At 35.0% G+C, this 18,560-nt stretch overlaps 1 protein-coding gene across 2 annotated transcripts in view; it reads left to right on the top strand.

The window, feature by feature from the left end:
- The window catches only part of PCDH7 (protocadherin 7), a 423,966-nt gene extending 408,471 nt beyond the window's left edge, over positions 1-15,495 (top strand). The window contains exon 3 of one of the 2 annotated variants that reach the window (XM_012499619.2): positions 11,169-15,495. In XM_012499619.2, coding sequence (XP_012355073.2) covers positions 11,169-11,545 — 377 coding nt within the window. In that variant the 3' untranslated portion in view covers positions 11,546-15,495. The remainder of the gene's footprint in view (positions 1-11,168) is intronic. The other variant, XM_030801355.1, reaches the window with a different exon arrangement.
- The last annotated feature ends 3,065 nt before the right edge of the window (positions 15,496-18,560 follow it).

Here is an 18,560-nt window from a genome sequence, read left to right as displayed (position 1 = left end):
ACTGATCCAGTGTTGCTTCATTGATTTCTCCCCTTTTTATCTGATCATTGAGTTTTGTTTGCTGGTCACCAGAGATCATTTTCTTCCTTTTCCTTTTATTTACCTGCTCTGCACTCCTGAGCTCTTCAACACTCTTTTGCTCCTAATTGTGATTGCCAATTTTACTTTCAACTGATCAGCTTATTGATCAGAGTAAGGAGCCAGCATTTCACATGTTTAAAACTCTTCCCATGAATGGTTTTTCAGCTCCTACCAAAAGATCTCAGAGCTTCATCTCTTAACAGTATTTCAGAGCTCAATGTTTGCTTGAAACCTTCCTCAGAGATTGAAATTTTTGTCTTTCTCTCAAATCACAATCACTAATGAAATTCTATTACAACACAGCTTGTTATTAAAAGAGTAGTTCCAATCCAATAAGCTTTTCTGTGTGATTTCTGAAATGTTTCAATAGGCAATCCCAAGCAAAGAGTTTGAGAATATGATTTGAATATATATTTGAATATGATTTGAAAATAGCCATGTTATTAGAATAACTGTATAGTTTCTCATGATCACTACAGGCAAGAAAAATGCATGGGTGTCATGATATTTGTTACATTAAAAATATTAGGATTACTTCAGTAAATCGAAATTGCTGTGATTTGCCCCTGTGCAAAAAGTAATCACCTTTCAATTCTACTTCAAATATGATTTGAGCTTTAATGTGGTTCATTTTAGATTTTCACATAAAATAATAAATAGAAAATAACGCATAGAAATACCTCATATCACATGATGTCTACTGTAGTGACACTTTCTTTCTTAAGACATCCCCTACTACTGAATTAATTGGATTTAACATATTTGTACTCATCAAGTATTTCAATAAGAGCTACTCATTGCAGAGGCTATTTCTTCTCATTTACTTTTAGAAATGCTTTATCATGGTTTATATGGAAGAAAAGAGAGTTTAAGAAAATATCCATTACATTTTTTTCAGTTCTTATTTTTCCCCCATCTTTTTATTTGTGTAAAAGTGTATGTCACGGGGGATAGCAAAGATAAAATGAGCACTTCCTTCAACATTACAACCCAAAGGTGACATTCTTACAGTTAATGGAGACTTTATTTACTATTTTTAAAGTAAACATCCATTCTTGAAGGCAATATTAATATTTATCATAGAATATACATTCTACAACTTTATCGTCAATAATAAACATTTAGTTAATAATCCAGTTACAGAACTAATGAGTAAAAAGATCATACTGCCATATGATAATTACCTAGTTATGATGTAAAATCTGACAATTTGAGACCATTAAAATGAAGTGGCTCTAAATTGATACTTACAACTGTTTTAGTACCACACCAATACACTTTCTAGTAAAATCATTGTAAAGTAGCTAACAAATTCTATTAACTTATAAAGAGCGCCCTATTTGCATCATTATTGTTCTTATCTGGACTTCTATGACAACAAGAACTGATTTTCCTTCTTATGACAAATAAACAAAGATTCAATTGCTGGCAATTCAAGACACTGGTTTGAAGCAAATGTTGAATATGGATTTTAGGAAAGAAGACAAGTTTTTTTCAGATTGGTGATCAGCAATCAGTTAAATCCATTCCCAAGAATCAATTTTCTATTTAAACAGAATCTTGCAAATTATTAGGATTTTTGGATTTGGGCCTCCAAAGAACTAACCTAAAATATTAATATAATCATTCCTGTTTTCTTTTCTTCTAAATATGAGTTTTATAATTTGTTTTTTTAAATCTTTGTGTCACTGAATGGCAATTTATTTACCACATGTAATTTCTGCTTCTTGAGGATAGGTGCTGAATTTTTAAACATTTTTGACTTTGATTCTAACTCAATGGGGAAAAAAAGGTCTAGGTGTAAAACACCTACACTGTCTTTTTCTCATTCACCTGGATGTTGGAACTATTCTGAGACTCTACTTCAGGTATCTTGAACCCCACAGAAACTGCGTGCAAAATTTTGTGAGTACATATTTGCATTTATGTGAGGAGACAGTACTTTTAGTTTTCAACAAATTATTAAAGTATATAATTCCTGAGCAAGTAATTTTGAATATAAGAAAATCCAAGAGACTAGAAGGAGAATTATGAAAGCTATGATTATTTCGTGAAAAAATAAACATGAATGACCAAGAATTGGGTCTATTCTTAGTGGGATAATCAATTGGTTATTGTGGAATACATGCCCCTGTCTGTTCCTGGATTTTATAAATTCTCTTTATCTAAATCAGAGAATCATCTCATTTGCAGCCTTATTTCCTCTCTTTCCATGGTGCTCCTTCACATGAGAACCTCTGCTGTCTCTAACTCGGCATGGGTAAAGAGGAGAACCAAAGTGAAGCCACATCTCTGATGTGCATAAATTGATCTCTCCTAAGCAGTCCTCACACATTTTTCTGCTGTAGTGCAGTTTTCATGTGCCAACCAGCAGATTCATGTTTGAGTTGATTCAGCAAGACTGCTTGAGATGTGGCGTGCAGAATCTCCACTCTCTATAATAATGCCACATTCAGAATGACAGTGGTCTAAGCCTAAGGGCAGTAAATGCTTCTTGAGATACGTTCAATTGCTGTTTGAGTTTAGCCTAAGGTACGGAGAAAAGTTGCTGATGCTTTCAAACATGTTTAAACATTTTAATATCGTCTTGGCATGTCAGCTTGAACTAGAGCACTCCTAGGTATAATACAGCGAAATCCTGTAATTAAAGGACCAGAATTTCTAAAGGTTTAGATAGTAGCCCTCTACTTGAACTTCTTAATTAAATGTGCTTATATCTCTGAAAATGTTCTGTTATAAGCATTGTACTTGCAGTGATATTGATCAGTCTATTATCCATGATAAGGAGATATAAAAGAAGTCGAATGGGCCAGGCACGGTGGCTCATGCCTATAATTCCAGAACTTTGGAAGGCCGAGGTGGGGGGATCATGAGGTCAGGAGATTAAGACCATCCTGGCCAACATGATGAAACCCCATCTCTACCAAAAACACAAAAATTAGCTGGGCGTGGGGGTGCATCCCTATAATCCCAGCTAGTCAGGAGGCTGAGGCAGGAGAACTGCTAGAACCTGGGAGGCGGAGGTTGCAGTGAGCCGAGTTTGTGCCACTGCACTCCAGCCTGGTGACAGAGCTAGACTCCATCTCAAAAAACAAAAAACAAACAAGCAAAAAAGAAGTAGAATGTATTGCTGTTAAATCCTGGGTTACTGCTTGGAACAGTTAATTTATGGCACATAGCATAATATATCTGTGATAATTATTTCAGGGGCCTATTGCTTTGTCAATGAACTATTTCCTCCAAACAAACAAACAAACAAACACACAAACATAACTTAGTGGCTTCAAACAACAAAGATCAATTACTTCTCACATTTCTGTGGATTGACTACGTGGTTTTTCATGTTCTGCCTGGCTCACTCATATGACTGCATTCACCTGGTGAACTGACAAGGATAGACGTTGCTGGGTCAGCTGGGTCTCTCTCTCAAGTGGGGTTCCATCTGCAAAGAAGCTAGACCATGCTTTCTCTCAGGATGGTGATCCCAAAGTTCTAAAGGTGAATGCAAAATTGTGACCTCTTAATAGCTGGGCTGAAAATAGCACAGTATCACTTCTGCCACATTCTGGTTGTCAACACTAGTCCAGCTTCAAGGGGTGCAAAATTGACAGTAAGAGTAGTAATGTCACATTCCAAAGTGGGTATGTGTAGGGAGACTGGAAGAATTTCATGTCCATACATCATGAAATCTTCATAGCTCATGCTGAATGGCTGTTTTGTTTTATGATTTTTGATGTATGGTGCATTTTAGGTATTTACCCTGTGTTTAGGTTGCCTTGTCCTAATTTTCAATTTCTCATTCTTAAAATAATGTATTGCTAATTTTGACCCATCTTTTAATGGAGCTGCTCCTTGTACTGCCCATGCAAGCAAAGCAAGATAGCATGCTGGCAACCTAGTATCTTAGGGGCAAGTTTCAAGTGAAATGATTAATCGTGAGGTTGATCTGTGAGGTTGCAAAGATAACTCCAAATAATACATCATTTGCCCTTGAATTTTGAGCAACCATGACACGTACTGAATAAATCTTCTTTGGCAAACTCCTAATAGAAAAGTAGTAGGAGGATGCCTAATGTGGAGTAACCAGGATCCAGTGGCCAGTGTATTTCTCTAGAGAGATAGTAGCTGTGTGTATCACAGACTCTATCAGCATAAATCCATTAGCACTACTAGAAAAGTAACTGAAAATAGGTACCCATTTGCTTGACAATTGGTATTTATTCCATAATAAATTATCTGAAACCCTTGGGGCCAGATACATTTCAAAATTTGGAATCCTTCATATGTTGTAAGATGTTATATGTTATGCATGTGTCATATATTATTTTAAAAATCTAAAAGAGTCTAAGGCCATGCTTTTAATTAAACACATTATTTCTATAGTAAAACATATGAATATGTACACTATGTGAGACAAAAAAGATGAAAATAGCCTTGCATTAATTCATATCAGGTTTGTTGTAAACTTATGAAGGGGAGAAAAAATCCTTTTGTTTTCCTAAGATTTTTTGAAGACTGAATTTGGATTAGGGATTGTGCACCTGAAGCAAGTAATATTTATTGAGGGCTTACTGCGTGTCAAAAATTATTATAGGTACTTTACATATATTAACACATTCAATTCTCACAGTAATTCTAGGAAATTAATACATTCTTAAACATTTATTACACAGATGAGGAAACTAAAATCAAGGAACTTGTCCACATTCATACAGCTGTGAAGTGACAAAGTTAGAATGTGAATCTAGATCACCTGGCTGCTGAGCCTGTTCTCTTAAACAATATCCTTTTTATTCCTGGAAGACTTCAGAGAGGAAAAAATCTCTACCTCCTTAAATCTCTCCAGGGGCTATGACCTACCATTTACTGAACACCTACACGGCAGCCAGGACCATATTACGAGCTGTATAGACATTAACTCTTTTATCCCACAATAAATGAGGGAGTAGGTATTATTATCTCACATATAAGGAACTTGAAGCTCAGAAAAATTATGTCAGAAGTCACACAGCTTCTACGTGGTTGAACCTGGAATCACATTGAGCAATATTGGGACTGTAAATCCCCTGCTCTTTTTAAAAGTTCATTGCTCTTGGCAGGAAGGGCCCAGAAATGGTACAGATGATGCTACAGCAAGGATTGATTGATTAGCCAGTCTTCCTATACTCTTCTATTTTGGTTAAATCAAGTGATTCTGTAATAAATTAAAACACTCTTTGGAAATCTTAATGGCCTTTTTGTGGCCTGAGTGACACTTACTTACATAACTATAAATTTCTTCTCTTCCAGAAAGTGTTCCTACATTTAGAGGATCACAAACTGCTGGTCTGAGTCAGTGATTCCCGCCCTGACCGTGAACTGTGATGTGTTTGCCTGTCTAGTCTTCCTAAATTCCCCAAACAGGCAAAAGGCAGGGATCTTTTAGTTATTTATATGAGAAAGCCAAGTCCAACTCACTTGTGCATCTTTTGGATCTTGTCTCCTCACCTCCAATCTTTATTAACTATGATAATAATTATCCAAAAAAAAGTTTGGTTAACTAACATTTATTTAATTATGTTTTTCTCAGCCCTATCATATAAAATGAAAGTAAACAATTTTCTAACAGCTATTTTAAAATAAAGCATTTATTTAATCATTTGAGTAAAAGAGATATTTTCATTTGGACTAATGACAGTGAAGGGAACGTTAAAACATCTGTTGTAAAACATTTTTCACTGATCTTTTATTCTTCTTGTTTACCGTTTTGCAAAATCTTTTGTAAGTCCACCAAATTTCACTAGCATTTCAGTGTGCTTCTAGAAAAAAGTAAGTCTTTGTGTAGAGGGAAGTCAAGAAACATAGAAAGAAAACCAAACACTTTAAAAAGGAAAAAGTTTCTGCAGGTGGTTTTGTTTTGTGTTGTTTTGTTATTTTGTCTCTAAAGGAAGGAAATACCAGGCCAGGAGCAGAGGCTCACTCCTATAATCCCAGCACTTTGGCAGGCTGAGGAGGGCAGATCACTTGAGATCAGGAGTTCGAGACCAGCCTGGCCAACATGGCCAAACCTCATCTCTACTGAAAATACAAAAAGTAGCCAGGTTTGGTGGTGCACGCCTGTAGTGCCAGCTACTCAGGAGGCTGAGGCACGAGAATCGCTTGAACCCAGGAGGCAGAGGTTGCAATGAGCCGAGATCCTGCCACTGCACTCCAGCCTGGATGACAGAGCGAGACCGTTCTCAAAAAATAAATAAAATAAAAGAAAATAAATAAAAAAGAAGAAAATACTTGTTATTTTTTTGCAGATTTTGTCAAGTAATGTCATACGCTAGAGCTTGATGTTAGTGAACAAATTGGAGGAATGGTGTGGACATCTGGGAAGTCCATACGTTGACTTAACAATCCATTTATCTCATGTGGTCAGCAAATCAAATAATGTGTGAGTTAAACAAGTAAATGATACATGCAGTTTTACATATCTGATCTTTAAGAAAACTCATTGGAAATATTTTAAAACTAAATATACCATTTTCATACCTTCGCTCAGTAAATACAAAGATCCACGTGTCTCTAGCCTCAAGCCAAGGACCTGGAGTAGAGTGACTGTCTGGGATTCTGACAGGATGCAAAACTCAGCATACTTAAAATCCTTTCTGGTGCAGAACTGTCTTCAAGTCTTAATGAGTCTACTGTGCTCTCTTATAATAATGATGTCTCTAATGGGTTCTGAATTACGTAAGGCGGCTTCTGGAAACATGAAATTCCTCTCTAAACCTGGGCTTTCCTTGTTATTTCTAATGATTCTATCTATTATCTATCTGTCACTTCCTGTTGAGGTCATTGTAACAGCATCTAGCAGCATCTGCCCACCACCCATCCATCTACCCTGCCTAGTAAAAACAAAAATACTATGTTTTTGAGAGATAATCTGGCTTCTTAAGAAAACATATAATTTTTCCCACTTTCCAAAATGTATAGTTTCAGGGAGGTTGTGACATTCTTTTCACTAAGTAGAAAAATTTGTGACTCTGTGGCATCTATCTTCTGTGCTGCTCAGATCTTTTTTTCTCTGTCTCTGCAGACTGTAGCTTGTTCAGATGGTTATGAGTAGCAGTCATTGACCTCTAAATAACTCAGCTGTTATATTTTAAGAAGAAGCAATGTGTTGTAGTGGGAAAACAGTAAACTGAAAGTCAAAACACTTATTCTTCGGCTTCAGCTCTCCTGTAGCTTGGACCCCTTCGCTGTTCCATCCTCCTTGCTATGATTGAGGTGCTAAATTAAAGAGATGAACTTCATGTGGGAAGTACTTCATGTGTTATGAATTGTTCTAAGATTGTTTGCTAGTTTGATGGCTTAAAAACTGTCTACTTTCTCCCAGCACTTTGGGAGGCCAAGGTGGGTGGATCATTTGAGGTCAGAAGTTCAAGACCAGCCTGGCCAACATGGTGAAACCCCATTGTATTTTGAAACAACACAAAAATTAGCCAGGTGGTAGTGGCATGTGCCTGTAACTGCAGCTACTCAGGAGGCTGAGGCAGGACAATCGCTTGAGCCTGAGAGGCAGAGGTTGCAGTGAGGGAAGATTCCGCCACTGCACTCCAGTCTGGGCAACAGAGTGAGACCCTGTCTCAAAAAAAAAGAAAAGAAAGAAAACTGTCTACTTTCAAGACAGGTATTAACCTTATGTCTGGGAAGGGATCTTAACTTTCTAATAAGATGCAATGATTCTAGTAAATAGCATAACTTGATTAAAATGGAAATGTCCGCAAGTAATATTAAGGAAGAACAGGATTTGATGGATTCCATTTTTTTACTTCCAGTGTTCTCAAGGTTTGATATGATTGATGGGGTTTGGGGGCGTTGAGAAATACAGAAACAACAACAAAAAAATCTCTGAAGAACTGGCTTTATTGTGGAAAATGCTTACAGAGAATAGTATTTTATTTTCCTGTTGTTCATTTGTATTGATTTACTGAATGCCAGTTAAGATTTGTGATCTGGTGTCTTCCATCTTCACTGAGATCAAAATTTAAAAGAACAGTACTAAAGCATAAAATAATATTCTTAGATGTTAGAAAACACATCCTTCAGTGAAAGACTAAGAAGAGTTACTAATTGTGAAAGGTTTTCCTCTATAATGCCACAAAAAAATAGGACAGTTTAAAAGTATGTCTTTTATGGAAAGAAGAAAGAATTGCATTTGATGCTTCTCTAAGATCCTGCATAAATTTTGTTTGGAAAAATTCATAATATATGCATACATAATTAAAATAAGAAAATATGTAAACAAAGAAAAATACTTTTCCACTCATGCCCTTCTTTAATAAGTTGCGTCGTGATACAGATTGCATTTGTTAATCATTGGTATTTCTTTTGAAGGTTCACTTTAGTCAACCAAATTGAAAGTTTTGATTGCTTTTGATGAATCTCTTATAGCCCTTCTTGATTATTTTTCTAAGTTTGATGACAAACACTGCAACATGTCTCAGCCAATTAGGCTTGTCAACTTCCGCTGTGGCCCCCAATCAAGTGTTTTACTTTGGAAATGACAGGAGATCCTCATTAAAAGTCATGCTTCTTGGATAGAGATGCGGCAGCTTGCATGTATATGATGGCACAGAAGACAAGCTGCCTTTCGTTAAAAGCAATAGAGGAAATCAATTTTGGCAGAAAGTATTCCAGACTGTGAAGTAAAGACTGAAGGAAAGAACTGAAGAGCATCTCACTTATAGTTGACTGAAGATTCAGTCAATCTATTTAACAAATGAGTATAATCTCTTATGGACTATAGGTAGTTTAGTTACACAAGTTAAAAAAGTAAGAAGACTCGTATGAGCATGAATATAGAATTACAAGCTGTTTATTAATGCATTTCAAACAACAGGAAAACAAGTGCAATGAATATCAAACTAAAAACACAAATTAATCCCTGAAAAGCAGCCACCTGTATAAGTCATTGTGTAAGTGAACTGACATATTGTGTGAGACATAAATGTGGAGAGATGATTGGAGACAATTCGGGGTCATTTCTGCAGGGAATAACAACCACATTCATAAAGATTTTTTTCTACTTTAGAAGCTAAATTCCTGATTATTTTCCCATGTCCTTGCTATTCACTATCATAAGAGGAACAATTTGAATTTGTTGAAGCAGTGAAAACAAAAAAGGAAATAGTTTGAGTAAAAAGCAGACCTGATCTTACACTTTGCATTTCTATCCTTTTTTCCCCCTGTTCAAAGTATTTAGGTCAGGTTAAAAAAAAAAAAAAGTATCCCAAGATAGGAAATATTCTCGAAGAACTTGCAGTTTGTTCATTTAAACCAACTAGATTACAAAACCCATTAATAAAATTTGTCAATAATTTGATTTTTATAATGCATCTAAAATACATATTTGAGAAACAGACAATTTAGGGAAAAAAATGAGTGGGAAAGTACTTTTTTCTTTTGATGAAAAAATTAAGAGAATCTGCTCACTTATAAGTCAAATGGCAGCATGGAAAACTGGAATAAATAATTAACCTTACATTTTACCTACAGGAAAGGGTCAGATAATTCTAGATTTCCTGTGTAGAACACTAGAATTTCCTTGTGAACGCTTAGTCAAGGGCATAAAAATCCCAGGACACTGTTTCAGTAATCGATGGGCCAACAAATGTCAATACTTCAGTTACCCATCATTGAAGGAAAAAATGACAAACATTAGTGGAGAGCCTTCATTTAGGAGATTTAGCCAAGTAAAACATCTAAAATGTCCTATACAAATGTTAAACTACAGGGGATGGTGTGTGGAAGCAAAAGCAGAAAGTGTACATATCTTGGGAATAATTTAAATAACTTCCTCTTCTATTTTAAATGAATCTACTAGGATTGTGCGTATGCACATCTCACTGATTCCACTGGTTGCAAATATATTTTCAGAGGTCAAATTTGTCAGTCTTTAAGTCCCAAGCCTTGTAATAAAATGATACCGTGTGATAATAACTGGAATGCAGTCATATTATGTTCTTTTGTTTGGCAATAAAAAACAATAAAACATTTTAAATAAAACCCTTCAGGTTACTGCCTCAGAATCTGTTGAAGCAGAGCAGGTTTTTCTCTCTTCCATTCTCTCTTTCTCAAACAAAGTCTGTAAAAACATTTTTAATATTTAGAAAATACATAACCATTCTCCAAAGACAGACACATGCTTTCAATTATATGTACAGGTAATTATTATCTGTCATCTTTAATCTTGTTTCCTAAGAATTCTTTGTACATGATTTAGCCTTTTAGAAGTAAAAGTCATTTCCCATTCCATTGGACAGCACCATTAATTAGAGTACACACTAGTTCATCCAAAGTTTAGTAACTTACCCATATTCACCCCGTACATTACATTTCAGATAAGATGGCCTATGTATTTTGATGTGAACACATCAGCACATATTACGTCATTTGGCATGGTAGGAGGGGGGTGAGGGGATGTGGGCTAGGGTGGGCAGGTGCGTGATATTGCTGGTATGCTTATACCTATAACTACTGGTTCCTTGCTTTTTACTTTTTACCACATAATGTGCTGTCAATTTAGGTTCTACTTATGAGTCACCCCATGTCTTAGAGTGTATTTTAAATATAAGGTTTTGCATATTTACATTCTATGAATAATGTATAAGCAGGAAGAAATCCAACTGGCAAAAGCACACCACTTCTGGGATAATTTATAAATCCAGAAAATTGTCTATTTGGATTTAATAATTTTTCTTATGGATGTGGAAAATATTAGCACCCATACAAATTTACCTATGTATTTAGAGCTTCTAACTGAGACCATCCTCATGTCCCTGTCCTCTAACAAACACACATATATCTGTTTCATCTACACACTTAAATGTATCATTTTGTCTACTTTCCTGTTCTATAATATTGGATATCTTTGCAAAACCTTATCTTTGATGCACATGGGATTAAAAAACTGTCCTATGGAATGATGAGCTAGAGGGTGTTGGGAAATGAGAAATAAGATGGTAAGGAATATATTTATATATTTCCTCCAATTTCATATAGATCGGGGGAGCCTGTTGAGGAGTGTCAAATACTAATGGCTTATTCTCCTTGGATTTCAGATTCAAGGCCTCTTCCGGATGTAGCCCTGACTGGGAAGTGCACTCGTGAGTGTGATGAGTATGGCCACTCAGACTCCTGCTGGATGCCTGTCCGCACTTCTCCGGAGAGGAAGAAGAGCCAGCCTAAACTCTCCACTTTCATGCCTGTTGATGAACGAGGAAGCCAGGAAAAGCTGGCCAATGGGGAGGCCGCCATCATGGGTGACCGCAACAGGAACCTCCTGAACAAAAAGTTGACCTCATCCTATGAGACCTTCAGTGCAGCTAGTTTCAGCAAAAATGAGGAAGCCAACCCTGAGGATATTCCCCTTACAAAAACAGGGGAATATAAGCCATCTCCTGTCAATACTCTCACTAGAAGAGAAGTTTACCTGTAGGCTATAAAGGAGCAACAGCAAAGTTCTTTATATGTATGAAAAGGAGAATAAGGGGTAAAAAAACCTTACAAAGCAAAACGTTTAATCACAAAGAGGGGGCTACCAAAGAGACAAAGCTTTGCCTGCCACTTCTGCCTCCAGATCAGGCCTTTAGTGATACTGTTAGCCTGATTCTACTGTACAATGTAGAAACCATCCCTGTTACTTGCATGTCTAACCCCTTCACTGATTCCCAACACTCGCTTTCTCTTCCCCACCCCTCTCCAAAAAAAAAAAAAAAGAAAAGAAAAGAAAAAAAAAGGGGGGATAGTTGCAAGTTTCTTTCACAGTAACTGTACGAAGCCTGATTAGCAGAACACAACACACTCTCATTATCCCTAAGCTGAAGCATGATTTTAGTCACTTTGATTTTGTTCGAGTGTCATCCGGCTGGTCAAAAATAAGCAGGACAGATAAAATGTATTTCAGACATATCATCAGAATATGGTTTATCATCATCAAAGGCAATCCTTTGAAAGTGATAGAGTCCCTCTAAAGGTACAGTCCTTAGAAAGAGGGACTGTATTAAAAAGCATTTTGGGAAGATCAAAGCTTTAATATTCCAACAAAGACTAAGAGCAAAACAATACTCAGTGGGTGATTGCAGTCCTAAATTGGCATATGTTGTTATTTTTAGGTCAAGAGCATCAACTTCAATTCCATATATTCACCAAATATTCTCAGTATACACACAGTCTTGATTACATGTATCAATTTCACTAATTATGACTTCTAAAAATTATATATATTTTTTCAGAACAAGACCACTATTATTAACTAACTTGAACAATTGTATCATCCAAAGGCCAAAGATCATATGGCAGATCAGGGAAATCATGAAGTTGATTTGGTCTTGACGTGGAAAACCATTAAGCAACAAAAGCAACTGAACCCATGTACGCACAGAAACAATCAAACACTAGTTCATTTTATAGTGCCCAGGAAAATGTTCCTTCTTTTAAAATGGATTTTATTTGAAAGCTCAAAGAATGAAAACTAGTGAGATATATTTTTGGTATTATAATATGCAATTGGTTGAGGTTCAATTTTAGTTTCAGGTAATAGTAACAGGGAAGATTCCATGTTTTAAAATAGTATCTATGGATCATGGGTAGGTTAAGAAAGATGCATTGGCATATAGTCTTAGTTAAGTCCACGATTATCATTTTAGAATCCAGGCTATGCTTGCTGCTCTTTTTGTCCACATTTTAAATTACAATTGCATTTTTTAGTTGTTCAGTGCACACTTTGATGCACCAAAAGTGCATTAATTTTGAATTGTGTGCAATATAGAAATATTCTGAGGCTCATAACATTGAAACAATGTGACACCCTAGTTGACTTTATCACTAATGTGATTTGAACATTATTTAATATACGTTTTAAACCAATCTAGACTGAACATGAAAGAAAGGAGTTTTGGGCAGTGACATTTTTCACAGGATGTATATCTCAAAGATGAAAGCAGAGTTTTTCCAGTGCAATAAAAAGAAACAGAATATGCAGATTTTGAGCTACTCGCTCTATAGAGGATAACCTTATATGGCTGAAAATTGAGCTGGGACATTCAGATGAAAGTGACAATCCATGGACAGAATAGGGAATAACAGGTGTGAAGAGAACAAACTCATCACTGAATGTTTGTAAGCTGGTTAAGGCATAGCTTTGATGGCTGTCTAGCAAACTGTAGAAACAATGTAGCTTTGAGTAGTTTCATGCTTTGCAGAATTTCTTAGACTATAAAGTGACACAGCCTGGAATATAGGTTGATAATTCACTATAGGTCCTCAAAATACTTATCTTTGAAAACCACTTCTCTGTTTGGTGGGATACACTTTGGGGGTCATTTCCTTATGCTCTTTCTTAAATGGAGTTTTCATTTTGATGTTAGTTTATGTATAATAGGTAGGATGCAAAAAGATATGTAATTGAAACAAAAAACTTTGGACTAAAATATCAGTAATTGAACATGTTTATGTTTGATTATTATTTACACTATGGAAAGATGCAATTCTAGTACTTTGTTAGGAAACTGCATTAAAGCAGTGCTGCCTTGTATAATCTGTAAGTACCTATTAAGACAAAATACTTCTAAAGATACTTATGAAATGTATACATATTTTTTGGTGCACGTTACAAAGAAAATACTCAATTGCATAACACAGATGTTTGACGAACTTTTTTTTTAATGCATTTCTTTCTTTCATGAGACATTGAAACCACTGATAGCTCATTTCACTCTATCTTAAACCCTTCTCTTGTCTATAAAACTAATACAGGTCACACTGGACCTTCAGATTAATTGGATCCACATTCCCCAATGATGTTTGCACCCCATTCAAGATAGCCATGCCATTGTCATTTAACTCATGAACCTCTCTTTAGAACTAAAATGGGTGTGAAAGAATAAAATTCAGTGTACTGTAAGTATTCACAGTAATTCTAGTAGAATTAGCTATCATAACATGTTTATTATATAATGAGCTGGCATGACACAGAAATATATTTTGTGTTTGTATGACTTTTATTTTAAATAGGTTAAATCTGGTGCCACTCCATATATAGAGTGCTTTTGAAAAAAAATCAATAAAAAGAAACAAAAAAAATAAATGAGTGAATGCAAAATAAGCAACTGTGCCTTTTATACCTGTTGTTATGGTAAAAAAACGGTTGTTGGGTTTGGACAATGAGGGGAAATGGGCTATTCCCAACTTTTTTGATCCTGTATATTTGTCCATGTTTATTTTCTGAAAATAATAAATAATATATTAAAAATTTGCCTTCTGACAAACTCAGATAATGGACCAGTCTTAAATATTGTTATGTCATAAAGCAAAATTAAGGCATTAATATGGATGGGCTGCTTAAATCTGACTAGAAGATGAAAGCGTTCATTGTAAGTGTAACACAGAGATACTATCAGGAGTGAAATCAGTCCATTTGGCAAGGTAAAATATTGATTTAGAATTTTATTCTTTATTTCTTTTTTGTTTTGTTTCTTTTAGCTACAGTTTCATTTTGGTTGTACAGTATATAAACCATATTTGTTTTCTGTACACAAGACTCTCAAGTGAATTTTGCATGCATTATACATTAGGACACATTTATAAATTGAGTAACTATATAAATTTATGTGTATTAAAACGTCTGTAGCTTCAATCTAAAATCTACTGCTCTTTCTGAATCTCCAGATATCATTTCTGTATGGTTTCTGACTGGCCTGCTGCCTGAGTTTCAGAAAACAAGGGAGGCATTATTTTTATTGGAGGAGGAACTAAGATGGTACTGAGGATGTCTGACTGAAACACTACCCTAGGAAGCTGTCTTGTAGGAAAATAGAATAAAACACACAGACCAGAAGAAATTGTCAAGAATCAAACAGCCATCCAAAAACAGTCATGAGAAATCTAAAGACCTAAATAATCTTAGGTATATGCTCTCAGTGATAAATAAGAAAATGTGTCCTTAAGCAAAAATAAATAAATAAATAAAAAATAAAAAGTGAGGATGATCACGAATATAGTAAAGCTTGTTAGTTGTGACCTAGGTGAAGGTATAATGATAACATCTGGAGGAAGGCATCATTTGTTCAGCTACCTAGGGTTTACTTTCAGACTTTTCCTACATTTTAAAGCACTTGCATTCAGTGTGGTACGATCTGTTTGTAATGTTAATCATTGACTATTGTTCTGCTACTTGGATGTTGATAGTGAAGCAGAGAACAATTTATCATCGTTTATTATGAGTCACTATGCACGCAACTATGCTTAACATGGCGAAATGTATTAAACACTCGTCCAACTATTTATGAAATACTTTACATAATTTAATTTGCTTTTGTACAGTTTTATGTAAATAAATTGCTTGTCATTTTTGTCTCTGCAAATTAAAATATAACATGGTCAAATGGTTTCACACTTGTAAGTGTACTTCTCTGTTGACAGGTAATTCAGTTTTGATTGGACGAAAAGTGAATGGATGCATGTAACAGTTTGACTTAAGATGGTTTGATTCCTTGTAAATTAAGACACAACAAGGAGGCTAATGTGGCAACAACTGTTGATTTAGGGGGGGACCATGCATAACTGTCACATTACTTTGCCTCATGATGGAATAGAACTCGGATCCTTCAGTTTCATCAAAACAATTCCTGAGACATTTACCTAGCTAGCTTATTATCTTAAAGTGTATGGCAGAAAAAGGAACTTACCATCATTAATATGAAGATGGATTTATTTTCAGAGGCACCTACAGAAATTTCACATTTAAGATAAAAGTAATCCTAAATCAAAATATATCTTTGTTTTGGAAATATTTGTTTTTAATCTAACTTAATAACAAATACAAAAAAGTTATAGGCTTTAAAAAATCATGCAAAATGTAGAGAAAATAAAGGAAAAATATAATTTTTACTTTGATAACTTATTTTTTCTTTAATGGACTTTCTCTACTTTTTACATTTTTCAATATTTTATTATCTACTTTTAATCATTCCACTTACTATTTGTTATAAAATTATGTCCTTAACTATTATAGTTATCTTCTTTATTTATTAAGTTGGTGTCTATTCAAGTAAGCACCTTCTCTTCTCCAATCTCTCAATTATGGCCTTTTTTCCAATTCAGAGACTTAAAAGAGAAAGAAAATACTTTCTATATATACTAACAGATTGCTTGGAATTTCTGTCCCATCTCACAATAGCAATGCTAAAATCTACCAATGTGAAAAAATATTCTAAAGATCTTTACCTGAGGCTTTTCTACCAGTTTTTTCCCCTCTCTTATGTGAAAATGTAATATGTTTTATTTATATTAGATGACGTATACTTTCTTGAATCAAAGATATCTCTGTAAATTGAGTTTGACTGGCAGCCCTTCTTCTCTAAAGAAGGAATTAGGGTGCAGTATGGTGAGGAAGTCTACTTCAAATTGGAATGGGATGAAGAAATGATATGTCCATTCATTTTGGCTTTCTGCTTTTCTGGTGGTGACAGCTAAACATGAGTACATATTTTAATGGAACAGTACATAAAATAAGATCACTATGAAGTAGACTTTAAATTTTCACGTAAGAGAGGGGAAAAAACATGGCTAAAAAAAACCTGCATGGAACTGCTTCCAAGGCGTAGATTTGATTATTCTACCATCTCTGATTCATTGGAAGAATTTCATCTCATAACTTAGAAGCTTGACTTTACCTGTTCACAGCAATACTTTACATTTACTATAAGATTTATCTCAAAAGTCTCATATCTGCAATGTAAGCTGTAGTTAGATAAGCCATTTATCAAGGATGATTTTACTTCTATTTATTTTTACTTATTTTTAATTTATTTTAAGTAATTAATTTTTAGAGATAGGGCTTTATTCCATCTCCAAGCTGGGGTGCAGTTGTTTGATCATAGTTCACCATCACCTGGAACTCCTGGGCTCAACGGATCCTCCCACCTCAGCCTCTCTCCCAAGTAGCTAGGACTACAGATGCGTGCCACCACCCTGCCCAGGTGATTATTTTTTTTTTTTTGGAGAGGCAGGGTCTTGCTATGTTGCTCAGGCTGGTCTTGAACTCCTTGCCTCAAGTGATCCTCCTGCCTCAGCCTTCTCTGTTGCTGGGATTACAGCCACTGTGTCTAGCAGATTTTACTTTTAATAATTCTCAGGTTAAGAAAAATTTGAACACAAAATTCTACCAATATTAACATTTTTCCCTCTTCTGGCTTATGTACCAATCCAAACATTTTACATGATTTACCATGGTGACAAGAAAAAAAAAAAAAACTTTCCACATTTACCTGAATAAAATAATTATCTGTTAAAGTGGGAATTTCAGGAGGAGGACACTAATCATGCAGATAGACATCTAATTATCTTCACTTGACATTGCACAGCATACTCTGGCAGTAATTGTAACTCGTATAGTATTTCAGACAGCAAATTGTAAATCTTGAAAACCTCATAGCCAAATTTCATCCTATTTAATACTCCTGACCTAGTCTATCAGGCAATGAGATTTTGGTGGACCTTGGCTTGATAAAAAGTCAGTCTAGCTTTGGGAACTCAAATGATCATGACCAACTGTCAACATTATCAAAATTGATCAGGTAACTGTAGAATTCCCAAATTGACTTTAGTTTTCATTCGGCTGATTTCACAGAGAAATTGTCTATTGACCTTTTGTCTTTTTAATTTTCTTTTTGTATTTTTAACCTTTTCGTGTCCTCATTCCAAAGCCTTTGCCACACTTTGAGAAGTTATTCGCTCTGTGCCTTTACCCTTTCAAAAGCAAACCTCACTTTCCCAGCAGACAAGGGGATGTTAGATAGCTAACCAAGGTCTAGAGGATTTGCAACCCAAGCAGCTTTATTTTAATGGAAATTTACAATATCAGCTAACTTGAGCTCTTAGGAAACAGAGTGAATAGGGACTGACCTTACGTTTGTTTATTTTCTCTTATCTTTATCCTTTACTCTAACACTTGTTTATAAACTGCATGAAGGAAGATGATTAGCCAAGATAATACAAATTTTCTACGCTGCAGGGAGTGAGGAATTGATATGAATGTAAAATGTGGAAAGCTATTTATGCTTTCCTTTAACCTTAATTTTATTTTTTCCTGTTGTGTTTCTGGTTAAATGTAAATTTTATTCATTCGTTGATTTTAATATGTGTGACCCACACAGAAATAATTTTGTTTATTTATTGAACCTCCTGTGGGAAGATGCTTAATAGTTTATAAATGTAAAATTGTCCCCAACACTACCAGATGATGCTAAAAGATTTATAGTTTATTCATGATGTTCAGTTTTGTTTTTTCCATTAAGTTATCATGGTTCAAATGATCCATTACCAAAAAGGTCATGAGAAAGATGCATGAGATCAACAAAGTAATTTCAGATATAATCTTAAAGAGTAGAATGAGTTTTGAAAGACAAAAGTGTTAATGAGTGTGCCTACTTTTTTTTTATAAAAAGTGCATT

Source organism: Nomascus leucogenys, chromosome 20 (genome assembly GCF_006542625.1).
Source record: "Nomascus leucogenys isolate Asia chromosome 20, Asia_NLE_v1, whole genome shotgun sequence".
Lineage (NCBI taxonomy): Eukaryota > Metazoa > Chordata > Mammalia > Primates > Hylobatidae > Nomascus > Nomascus leucogenys.
This window is presented reverse-complemented; position numbering and strand designations above follow the sequence as displayed.